At 43.4% G+C, this 12,304-nt stretch overlaps 1 protein-coding gene across 1 annotated transcript; it reads left to right on the top strand.

The window, feature by feature from the left end:
* The first annotated feature begins 2,163 nt into the window (after window positions 1-2,163).
* LOC129737376 (E3 ubiquitin-protein ligase RBBP6-like) lies at window positions 2,164-7,331 on the top strand. Its single transcript, XM_055726946.1, has 3 exons — window positions 2,164-2,400; window positions 4,631-4,730; window positions 7,274-7,331. Exons 1-3 carry the CDS (start codon window positions 2,235-2,237, stop codon window positions 7,329-7,331), a joined length of 324 nt encoding a protein of 107 aa, XP_055582921.1. The 5' UTR covers window positions 2,164-2,234.
* Window positions 7,332-12,304: the final 4,973 nt, after the last annotated feature.

Below are 12,304 nucleotides of genomic sequence, written 5' to 3'. Positions count from 1 at the left end.
TGGGTGAGGACGTTGTGGCCACAGGAGGAGACAAGCCGATAGAGTGCTGCGATCCGCAGAACGTTGGTTGGAAGTCAGACAAAGGTAATTGTTGTGGGGGGAGATCGCGACCTCTGACTCAGATAGCCCCCCGAGAGAGGGCAAGGCCCCGCTTGGGGAGCATGGGGAGCTAGTAAAAAACCTCAGCAGTGCTGTCTGAGGGTGTGTGCTTGTTTGTATTAAAGCAAGAAACTTGTAACCCATCCTGTGCCTGACTGAAAATGCATGTGTAATGCGCTATGAGTGTGCAAGTGCTCTGCTGTCCATAGTGCGTGCCCTCGAGTAACTGGGTGAGCACGCTCAGAGGAAACATTCCCCCGTGCTCCCAGCACTGCCATAAAGAATGCCTGCCTTCTGAAACTTGCAAGCAAGGCTTAGAGGGTTTCTCTCCATGACCGACTTTATGGCATCATTCCCACCATACTGGAGAAAGCAAATCTTTTATTGTTTGGTGGTGAAAGCAGCTTGGGCAGTGTCACTGATGTGCAGCACTTTTTAACCTCAGGTGTAAAGTGCCACCGGTCCCACCGTGGGGTACATCCTTCCTCAGGCTTTCACCAAACGGAAAGGATGCATCAAACCCACCCCACAAACACGTCCTGCACTTTTTTTATCTTTCCTGGAACGTGGGGACATGACCCTGCTGGGCCATCAGTGCCACCTGCCTGGGAGCCAAGATGGTGCCTTTGCATTCCAGTCTAGGAACTTACCTTCTTTTTTTCCTTTTCAGTGACTTTAGAGCCATCCTTAGGGAGGCTGGTTAAGCTGGTTTACTGCACAGCTGGTCGCCAGTGGAGGGAAATGGTAAGCTCCGCTGTTGCCTTTGGTGTTAACTTGTTACTGTGTCGCTCATTTGAGTGATCTTCTCATGCCCCGGCAAGCAGAAGCTATCACGCCACTTTAGGCCTTGGTCTAATAGTCATGCAAAGCAATATTGAAAGTCATTCTGAGATCTGGAACAGGCCCCAATATGCATTTTATAAAAGTGCTTCTTGGCTGCTGTTTCTCTTTGTATGGGGTTTTTTCCCATTTCCCCAGACTGCTGAAGCTCTGAAAGGCACCGATGAGCTGCTCTCCCTCAGTTTGCTCCTTTGCCTTTGGGGAGTGCGGTTCATGTTTTCTTCATGGCTTTGCAGGGGAGAAAATCCATGAGTACACCACCTTGGTTTTTTCACCTAAGCTAATTTCAGAAACTGCCTCCTTTAACTTAAACATGAAACTCTTCTTCACCTCTTTGTGCACTTGTAGAAAAGCAGGGTGGGGTGGGGGGTGGGGGTGTCTTCAGGAAGTGCCTGCAAAAGAGCCTTTGGGAGATCCTGTCCCTTGACTCACATGTGGGGTAGTGAAGAGTCTGAGAAAGTCATGGGTGTTTTGGTGTTCACCTAAGCAGGTTTTCGTTTTGGTTTTTTTCTTTTTTCTTTTTTATCTTATGTAGCTTATGTCACCAGGTAGTGACAGCCTGGGGATGACAGGAGGGGACAGCAGGCAGTGGCAGTGTGGAGTGTGACCAGAGGGGACAGTAGGCAGGGACAGGCCGTGAAAACCTGGGGATGACAGGAGGGGACAGCAGATTGGGACAGCATGGCGGTGACAGGAGGGGACAGCAGGCCATGACAGCCTGCGTGTTGACAGGAGGGGACAGCAGGCAGTGGCAGCCTGGAGGGTGACAGGAGGGGACAGCAGGCCGTGACAGCCTGGGGGGTGACAGGGCACGGGGCGGTGATGTGCCCAGGGCTGTTGGGAGAGCCACCACAGGCGCAGGGGCTGATAGGTGACGCTGGGTGGTGAAGGCCCCAGGGGGTGACAGGAGGGACACCGCAGCCCTGGGGGGTGACAGGGCACGGGGCGGTGACAGGCTGGGGGACAGCAGGGACACCGGCGGCCCAGGCGGGGCTGATGAAGGCCCCTCCCCCAGGGGCGCTGAGTGGCCCCCTGAGCCCCTCTGTCACAATGCGGAGCCGCCTGGGTTGCCATAGCGAGCAGCTTGGCCTGGCAGCGCTGGTGCGAGGAGGGAGCGGAGGCCGCGCCAGGGCCTGTCCCCATCGTCCTCCCACCGGGGCTGCGAGGAGGAGCCGGCGGGCTCAGCCCGCGCTGCTGGCCCCAGCCCCTCGGTGGGCCCTGACCTGCTGTGGGGGCCGCGAGGCCAGCTGCTGCGTGAGGTGCCATCGCGGAGCGGGCACCGCCTGGCCCCGGCCATGTCGTGTGTCCACTACAAGTTCTCCTCCAGGCTGAACTCCGATGTGGTCACCTTTCACGGCCCCCACATCTCCCTGCGCGACCTCAGGCGCCAGATCATGGGCCGCGAGAGGCTGAAGGCGACCCACTGCGACCTGCAGGTCACCAACGCCCAGACCATGGAAGGTGCGTGGGGGCGGCGGGCACGGGGACCGGGGACCGGCCGGCTGGCGATGGCGCAGGCGGCCAGTGAGGCGGTTGGGCCACGGCCGGCAGCGGTGACTTGTGCTGGGGCCTCAGAGCTGCTCTTCCGTGGTTGTGCGCTGGCAGCTGCCGTCAGGGCTGTGTGCGCAGCCAGGCACAGCAGCGTACGGGGTCCGTGTGCGACACCGCGCGTGGAAGAGGTTTGGTTTCTGGGAACCCTTCTAGCTAAAACGATAAGGGAATGTGGGACAATGCCTTGTCATCACAGACCTGCCAGATTTCTTTGAAAGCCGGCAGAGAAGGCTGAACATGATAGAAAAGGAGTGGGTGGCTAATTTAAAGGGGAAAAAAAAGTGGGTTTGGTGACTGAAATTTGTCTTCAGCTACTTTTACTCCACCGCGTTGGAAAAGCGGTGCTTGGCTGCTGCAGAAACTGCTCAGTAGCAACGTTTTGGATCAAGAGTGTATCTGTGAGTGAGAATCTATGCAGACCCTGGAAAGCCATCTTGTAGACGAGTGTTCTGTCTAAAGTATACTTGGCATTTCTTGCTAATACAGCTTCTTTGCTGCACCATGCTACACATTCATTCAGATGCTATTGAGCATCATTTCTTCATTTCTTTCAAACGGTGCATTTTTGTCGTGGTACTGCGTGTTAAACGGTGTCAGGGCAGTACTGAAGTTTTATGGCAGATCAGTTATGGTGAATATACCTAGAAATGTTCTTAGAGAAACCCTAAGTTCTTTTGAATCTGAGAAATGGTGCTTGATTCTCAGAGACGGTAATGGTTTTGTATTACTTAGTGTGCTGTTTCAGTTTGGTAATCTACCGTCTGGCAAAGCTTGCATGTGATTAAAGACTTTGGAATATGACTTGTCAGAAATACAAAGACTTGGAAACCGTCTCCATTCCTTAAACATTCAAATTTTATCGGTTGGGGTTTTTTTTCTTTTTTCCTGTGGTTCTGTGACATTCCCACAACAGTCTTGTCGTTACAATGTGTACTCATAGGATTTTTTCCTCTCCCTGTTTGATGTATTAAAACTTAAACAGAATAACATGCCTGCTGCGGTAACTGTAACTTTGGCTCCAGCCTTTCAAGTGGTTGGACCTAAACACGCTGTTTACCTACAGATAGGTAAAGTATGTTCAGGAGAGTATCTGTGAGCAGACTTAACAGCACGGTGTTAGGGGTCTTGGGGGTGTTACGGGATCGCGTGTCATATACAGCAGTAGAGACAGACATGCAGGTAGAGGCAGACGTACAGGTTGTGACACAGATGCTTACTGGAACTTTTGTAAGGGTGTTTTCCCCGTGAAAATGCAAAAATCCCCCAGCGGTTGTCAGAGCAAAGCTAAGGAATACATTTCGGTGTCATTTATGTGTATGCCAGATTTTGGGGTTTTATACATAACCGTGACTTTCCGTTTTTATTGAACAGCATCTACGTGCTTAAAGTCACCTTCAGAAGATGAAGGAAAGAACTAGGCCTGGATGTCCTGCCTAAAGGGGGTTCTTGGAGATCCTCCCTGTGGAGATATGGTAGTGGGTTTTATAACTTTGTGCAGGAGTCCTGACTAAATGTTGGCATGATCTTGGAAAGACCCTTCAGTGAACCTTGAGTGAAGATGGCCAACTTGTTCAGAGTTTTCCGAGCCGCGTGATCACGGAAATCTCGTAATAGAAGCAATGCTAATAGAAGCTAAAAGTAAACAGGATTTTACACATCACTGGGGGGGAAAAAAAGAGATGGTGGACTCTTTTTGAAGATGGTGGGAAGGCAAAATGGATGGTTGGGATGTGTTTTAAAAGGTGGGAGGCGGGGTGGGGGTGTCCTCTTCCGTGCTCGCTATTATAGAGACATGTTCTAGGGTTTTGTAAGCTAACAGGAGCAAAAGCAATGAAAGTTAGATCAGGAAAGAGCCTCATGTTTTAGCAGACTCTGCTTTAGTGACTTTAGAGACCATTTTGCTGTTGGCATTGAAACGATTCAAAACAAGTGGAAAAGATTTTGCTGCTTGTGTTTGACTATCAGACCTGAAGATTTCTGGAAAGGTACCGTGAGTGTGTGGACATGATAAAAGCATGACGCTGTGTGTAAAATGTTGCTTTTCTATCCGTAAAGGGTTCCCTGAAGTGCTATGTCATGACATATTAATATCACTCTTACGAACTGACTGATGCTTTCTCTGTATTGATGTTGTTTTCAGAATACACAGATGACAATGCCCTGATTCCAAGGCACTCATCGGTAACTGTTAGGAGAGTCCCTGTTAGAGGAGTTAAAGCTACCGGCAAGACAGACCTTGGGTAAGTAGCCATAACGCGTTGTGTTCTTTGGGAGGGGTTTCAGTGTGTTCACCTTCTTTGTGCCTGTTGGGTTACGGAGGCATTCCGGTTGTCTCTTTCTTGTTAAAGCTGCTGTTAAATTGTGTTGTGACAGGGCAGATCTGAATGTATCTGTCCCAAAGCAGACTTAGATTTTTCAGCCCGCTGGGACGTGGCATTCAAAGTCCAACAGTGGTAGCTGTTCAGACGTTTGAATTGGGTTTGTTCTTGGGGTTGGTTTTTCTGAGAGTCAAGTTCTCCATCCTGTTTCCTCTATGCAGAGAGATTCCTTATTTTATGCTTTTGCTTGTATTGCTTTTAGAGTAAACGGAGAGACACATTGCAGTGTGAACTGGTAATTGGTTCCCATCTGCCAGCAGTCCGAGTCCCAGTGTTTGACTGCTTCCTTTGTTTGGGGGCGGGGGGGCAGGGTATTCTTACACCCCAGAGGGGTGGGGGTGGCGGGGCTGCATGCTGTCTCCAGAGGAAAGACTGAGAGTGGCCAGCTGGCAAACCGTGCGAACAAGAAGTTTCATTCTTAAGTGATTCCTATTAGTTTCCTAAAGACAATGCCTGTGTCGGGCAAGAGAAAAAGAGCAACGTCCTAGAGCGTATTGCCTTTTGTGCCAGGACGGTGAAGGAGCAGTTGATCTTTTCCAAACCTGAAGCTCAGAAAGCAGTTGGGCACGTTCCCAAATGTTAGTAGTTACCTTTCTAAGTTTGATTTCACCCTAAGCTGCTCTCTGTGCCCCAGGTATTGCTGCTGTATTCCTCAGATTTATGGAGGACAGAGATCTGATTACAATTGCAGATATTCAAATGTAAGCCTGACTACAGCATTGTTGCTGTCATCGATGTATTCGTCCAGTCCAGTTCTGTATCAGCTGCATCAGCATGGTTTGAATGGTCATGTTTTCCAGCCTTCTTCAAGACAGACCTCTCCTCCACCATTAGTAGATATTATTGACTTGTGGTTTTGCCGTGTCTTTCTAATGTTAGTTCTCAATAAATAAAGTATACCGGCAAGTTTCAGCGTGTCTCAAACAAACAGTACAGCAGCATCCTAGTACCCATGAAGCATCTGCAAGCAAACCCCCCTGAATTTATGTGGCTCTCCTGTAAGCTTTGGGCGTCTTAGTGCTTCCAGGCACTACCAAGAGTTTCTGGATGCCACAGCACTGTGCTGCTAAGCATGGCCTTGTTTGGGGGGTTAATTTAGATCGGGATGCTTAGTGCTGTCTTGTCAATATAGCCTCCATTTCTGGTTGGATGACGCCCTCTCCTGGTGTTGGCATGCTGCCCTAAAATGAGAGGCTAGGTGCCACTAGCATCAAAGATCCAAGAAGCACCTGCACGTGGGGATAAGGGATGAATGCCGCTGCTCTGCTAAAGTTGCAAATGGATCAGGCAGGTCAGCTTTCTATTCCTTCAGCTGGAACCATTGTGGAAACAACTGGTAGAGCTGTTAATGTTTGGGAATGGTGAATGCATGCTGTCATGGTGGAGAGGCCTTCAGGAATGTGTTAGTCACCTTGTAGTATCTTCCTCAAGGCAAGTGGATGAAGAAACCATGGTGTGGTAATCTAAAGCTTTTCCTCGCGCTTCCTCATCTTCAGGAGGTACGTGGCTGTACTTGCGAGCCTGGTGGTGGTGTAGCAGTGTCAGGAAGTATGAGCCTTTCTATTTGTGCAGGACTTGCACAGCAGCCTTTGGGTTGCCTCTGCTCGTGGGACGCTTTGGATGAGGTATGAATTGTTTGTTAACTAGATGGGCGGTTGCATGTTTGATTCATGAGTAGCATGCAGGTACAGACCAATGAGTATGTGGAATCTCGGCAAGGGCTTGTGTGTCATAAGTGTTCCCTAAAATATTGTAGCATGTTCAAGATGATCTTAAAGGAAGTTCTGGTAATCAAGACTTTTTTTCTTATTTTTTTAACACAGGCCTCCTCGATCTCAGAAAATCCTAGGAACTGCTTTCAGGTGATGTTTCTACTGCTATTTGTAGTCACTTTAGGCTAAGTATGGTAGGTACCTGAACACAGTGCTTGGGCTTCCACCAAGAAACACTTTTCTACAGACAACTGTTCTTGTTTTGTCAGAGGAGTGTAGAAACCAAAGTGCTCTATCTGGTACCTGTTTGTGATAGTGGGGCTATACAGATTGCCTGAAGGTGCCTTCGTATTTGGATGGCTGACTGTTTAAGAACAGAAAAATGTAGCACAGTCTTCACAGTTTTGGTACTTAGAGAGCAGAAAGAAAATATGTGAGGACTTCTTCTTGCACTGCTGTATTCTGTATCTTAGAGTCATTGGGGACAAAGAAGGAATGGGATTTTGGGTTTTATTTCAATTGCACTGAATGCACCAGGAGAGCACACTTTATGTATAGAAATAAATTTCCGTATTCATAAGACTACCAGAACACAATGTTTTGATGTTCAGGTTTTATAAACTGTTTTCCCTGCTTTATGTTGGTTACGAGTGCTTTATTTTAAGTTCTGATCATCTTTCTTTCTTCTTCTAGAAGTCGAACTGGGCCAGCGAGTAGAACATCGAAAGAGGTATGTAAAAACACAAGCTGAAACTTTTTGCTACATGCTGCACCTAAGTCTAAGAAATGTAGCCTTGTACTAATTTTTTAATATATATAAAAATATATAAAATATATATGTTTTATATATAATATTTATAATATATATATCTCAAACATATTTTCCAGTGAAACATAGTGTATGCTGTAAATCCAATGTATTTGATTCAGCATAGTGAAAACTGAGCAATGCCAACATTTGCGCGGTTCTAATGTGAATAATGGTATTTGTGCCTAGTAACGCATTGCATTTCGTACTGAATAGGCTAGAATATTTCTTGTGTGACTGTGTGTTGTACCGATAATGTATGCTCATTTTTAGAGCTTGTAGGTTCAAGGTTTGCACCACTGAACTTGGTGCCACTCTTCAGTACGCCACCACTTTGAATTTACATTTGGAAAAGGGGCAGCATTTTTCTTCCGGTCAGAAAACACTGTTGTTCTGCTGCTAAGACATGAATAAGTAACTCGAGGAGACACTTGACTAGTAATGGCCTAGATCTCCACTTGGCCCTTGGGGGGTATGCTACGTGCAACGATGCATTTCAAAATAGCCCTCATAGTACAAACATTACTTTGTGGTGGTGGTTGGTTTTCATCTGTAAGTATAACTGCTTGTTCTTCACTAGAATGGAGTGAGGCATTACATGAGCTCTAGGTCACTGGATCTGATCACTTTGTAAGCTCTTAGGATAACTTAATCTAGAAATTCGTGAACTTGGGGTCTAATTAAAGTAAATGAAAGACAGCGCAAAAACTATACTGCATTCATGAATCATACTTGTGTGCATTTAGTAGATGATGAGCTATTAACTGATTAATTTATAAACTGCACTGACAATGTTTCCTGTAGTGACACTTCCTACTCAAATAAACGGAAATAATTTTTTTAGATCCTTTCGAGCTGCAAATGGACAGCTTCCTTAACCCTCTGTCTTTTAAGCAGTTGTGAGCATTTGACAAGGGTCCCCCTCTGAGGTATTCTGAGCAATAGGTTGATCTCAGGAGGGGTTGGTTGCTTTAGTTTCTTCTCATTAACAACGTAGGCATACTTAAGCTGTTTAAGGTTTGGACTTTGTTTTGAACAAGTATAAATTCCACTGGCTTGGAGGTGGCTCTTCCAGTGACACTCAGAGGATATAGCGCAGGCTTTCATACAGCAGTAGGGGTGAACTATTGCTCTGTTTTGATTGTAGAACTTGAGTATGTGTTTAATTTTTCTGAATAGATTGGCGACCCTTCTGCACCTCTTTCTCTGGCCCAGCTTATTAAGGTATGCTTAGATGTACTTGCTTGTGAAATAGTGTTAAAAAGAAAGGGGTGGGTGTGGGTGTGTATCCTTGTATTTTCAAACCTTACACTGTGCTCTCTAGCTGGATAACTGCTGTAATATGAGCAAAACATTAATTGTTAATAATTCAGAGTGTTTCTCCTAACTTTAAAATGTTACTTTGATACTATCCTGTAGAGAGTAGTTCCCAGCTTGGGAAGATGGAAGGGGAGCACCTTATTGGCCTCAGTGTAATGCTGCAGTGTTACTCATCTGCGAGACACAAAGAAGCAGCACTTCAGAAGCTGTTTACCATTTTTCATACGTCCCGCTCATTGTTCATTGGAAACTAACACCATTTTTACAGCAGGATTTAATTGGCTGTAAGTCATGGACATTTCTAGGGCCTTTGCAACAGCCGGAACAGACGTGTTTCTGGAACATGGACAATTGCATGGCTGTTTTTGAATTTCTAGTCATTACCTAACCCCATATGTTAGGGTTATGAGTTATGTTATGGGTTATGACCTAACCCTAAGTCTGAATTCTAAGATATAACCTTAAGTCTTCACCCTACGACTTAACCCTCTGACTTAACCCTAAGACCTAACCCTAAGACTTAACCTTAAGATTTAACCTTAAGACTTAACTTTAATACTTAACCTTAAGACTTAACACTAAGATTTAAATTTAAGAGTTAACCATAAGACTTAACCTTAAGACTTAATCTTAAGGCTCAACTTTAAGTTTTAACCCTGAGAGTTAATCCTAATATTAACCCTAAGATTTAACCTTAGGATTTAAACTTAGGACTTAACCTTAAGACTTAAATTTAAAACAACGTTAAGACTTATCACTAAGACTTAAAGTTAAGACTTAATCCTAAGACTTAATCCTAAAACTTAACCCTGAGACTTAAACCTAAGACTTAAACTTAAGATTTAACCCTAGGACTTAACCCAAAAACTTATACATAAATTTAACCCTAAGACTTTACCTTAATGTTCAGCCTTAAAGATTTAACATTAATATTTAAACCTGAGAGTTAACCCTGACTTAATCTTAAGACTTAACCCTAAGACTTATCCTTAATAATTAACCCTATGAATTAACGCTAAAACCTATTCCTAAGACTTAACACTAAGACATAACCCTAAGACTTATCCTTGAGACTTAATCCTGAGACTTAACCATAATACTTAATCCGAAGACATAACCTTAGGAGCTAAATTTAAGACTTAACCCAAAGACTTATTCCTAAGACTTAACCCTAAAACTTAACCCTAAAACTTAACCCTAGACCTTAATCTCTAAGACTTAACCCTGAGATTAAACCTAACACTTAACCTCAATACTTAACCCTAAGACGTAAACTTAAGACTTAACCCTAAGACTTAACCTTTAAGACTTAACCCTAAGACTTAACACTAAAACTTAACCCTAAGATTTATCCTTAAGAACTAACCTTATGATTTAACCCTAAGACATAATCCTAAAACTTAACCTTAAGACTTAAACCTAAGACTCAACCTTAAGACTTAACAATAAGACTTACCACTTAGACTTTAAATTTAAGACTTACCACTAAGACTTAACCCTGAGACTTAAACATAAGATTTAACTTTAATATTTAACCCTAAAACTTAACCCTAAGACTTGTCCTTAAGATTTAACCTTAAGACGTACGCATAAGACTTAACCCTAAGAGTTAACCCTGAGACTTAAACATAATATTTAACCTTAATACGTAACCCTAAGACATAGCCCTAAGACTTAACCTTAAGAATTAATCTTAAGACTTAACCTTAAGACTTAACCCTGAGACTTAAACCTAACACTTACCTTTAATACTTAACTGTAAGACTTAACCCTAAGACTTTAGATTAAGATTTAACATTAAGTCTTTACCTTAAGAATTAACCCTAAAACTTAACCCTAAGACCTAACCTTAAGATTTAACCATAAGAGTTAACCCTAAGGCTAAACCTTAAGACTTAACCCCAAGATTTAACCCTTAGACTCAAACTTAAAGCTTAACCCTAGGGACTTAACCCTAAGATTGACACTTAAGACATAACCTTAAGACTTAACTTTAAGACTTAACCCTAATACTCAACCTTAAGATTTAACCCTAAGATTTAACCTTAAGACTTACCCTAAATCTTAAGACTAAAACTTAACCCTAAATCTTAACCCTAAGACTTAACCTTATTATTTAAGCCTAAGCCTTAACCTTAAGACTTAACCCTAAGACTTAAGCTTAAGACTTAACCCTAAGACTTAACCGTAAGACATAACCCTGAGACTTATCCTTGAGATTTAACCCTGACACTTAACCCTAAGACTCTTCCGTAAGTCTTAACCGTAAGACTTAACTTTAAGACTTAACCTTAAGATTCAACCTTAAGGCTCAACCTTAAAAATTAAGACTGAGACTTAACCCTGAGGCTCAACCCTAAGACTTAACCTTAAGACTTAACATTAAGACTTAACGTAAAGACTTAACCCTAAGGCTTAACCATAAGACTTAACCTTAAGACTTAACCGAAAGACTTAATCCTAAGACTTTACCCTAAGACTTATCCCTAAGACTCAACTTTAAGACTTAACCCAAAGACTTATCCCTAACACATAACCTTAAGACTCAGCATTAAGACTTAACCCTAAGACTCAACCTTAATACTTAACCCTAAGACTCAAACTCTAAGACTTAACCCTAAGACTCAGCCTTAAGACTTAACTCTTAGACTTAACCTTAAGACTTATCCCTAAGACTTAACCTTGAGACATAACCATAAGTCTTAACCTAAAGACCTAACCCTAAGACTAAACACTAAGACTTAACCCTAAGACTTAACTTTAGAACTTAACATTAAGACTTAACCATAAGACTCAACCTTAAGACTTATGTCTAAGACTCAGCCTTAAGACTTTACCCTAAGACTCAACCTTAAGCATTAACCTTAAGACTTAACCCTAAGACTTATGCCTAAAACATAACCCTAAGACATAACCCTAAGACTTAACCTAAAGACTTAACCCTAAGACTTATCCCTAAAACTTAACCCTAGACTTAACTCTAAGACTTAACCTTTAGACTTAGGAACCTTAAGACTTAGCCTTGAGACTTCACCCTAAGACTTAACCTAAAGACCTAACCCTAGAACTTAATCCTAAGACTTAACCCTAAGACTTTACCCTAAGACTCAACCTTTAGACTTAACCTTAAGTTTTAACCTAAAGACTTAACCCTAAGACTCATCCCTAAGACTTAACCCTAAGACTTAACCTTAAGCCATAATCTTAAGACTTAACTCTAAGACTTAAGCCTAAGACTTAACCTTAAGACTTAACTCTAAGACTTAATCCAAAGTCTTATCCCTATGACTTAACCCTAAGACTCAACCTTTAGTGTTAACCTTAGGACTTAACCCTAAGACTCAACCGTAAGACTTAACCCTAAGACTCAGTTTTAAGACTTAACCTTAAGACATAGCTTTAGCCTTAACCCTAAGACATAACCCTAAGTCTTAACCTTGCGACTTAACCCTAAGTCTTTAACCAAACGACCTAACCCTAAGAGTTAACACTAAGACTTAACCTTAAGACTCAACCTTAAGACTTAACTGTAAGCATAACCCTTAGACTTAACCCTAAGTCTTAACCTTAAGAATTAGCTTTAAGACTTAACCCAA

This window comes from Falco cherrug, chromosome 14 (genome assembly GCF_023634085.1).
Source record: "Falco cherrug isolate bFalChe1 chromosome 14, bFalChe1.pri, whole genome shotgun sequence".
Taxonomy (NCBI): Eukaryota; Metazoa; Chordata; class Aves; order Falconiformes; family Falconidae; genus Falco; species Falco cherrug.
The sequence above is the reverse complement of the archived record's forward strand: the minus strand, read 5'-3'. Positions and strand labels throughout refer to the sequence as shown.

Bases quoted from the DNA above. Each gene is read 5' to 3' on its own strand.
- LOC129737376 (XM_055726946.1), top strand. From the start codon at position 2,235: ATGTCGTGTGTCCACTACAAGTTCTCCTCCAGGCTGAACTCCGATGTG. The intron at 2,401-4,630 runs GTGCGTGGGGGC...TGTTGTTTTCAG, and splicing joins CAACGCCCAGACCATGGAAG to AATACACAGATGACAATGCC. The intron at 4,731-7,273 runs GTAAGTAGCCAT...TTCTTCTTCTAG, and splicing joins ACCGGCAAGACAGACCTTGG to AAGTCGAACTGGGCCAGCGA.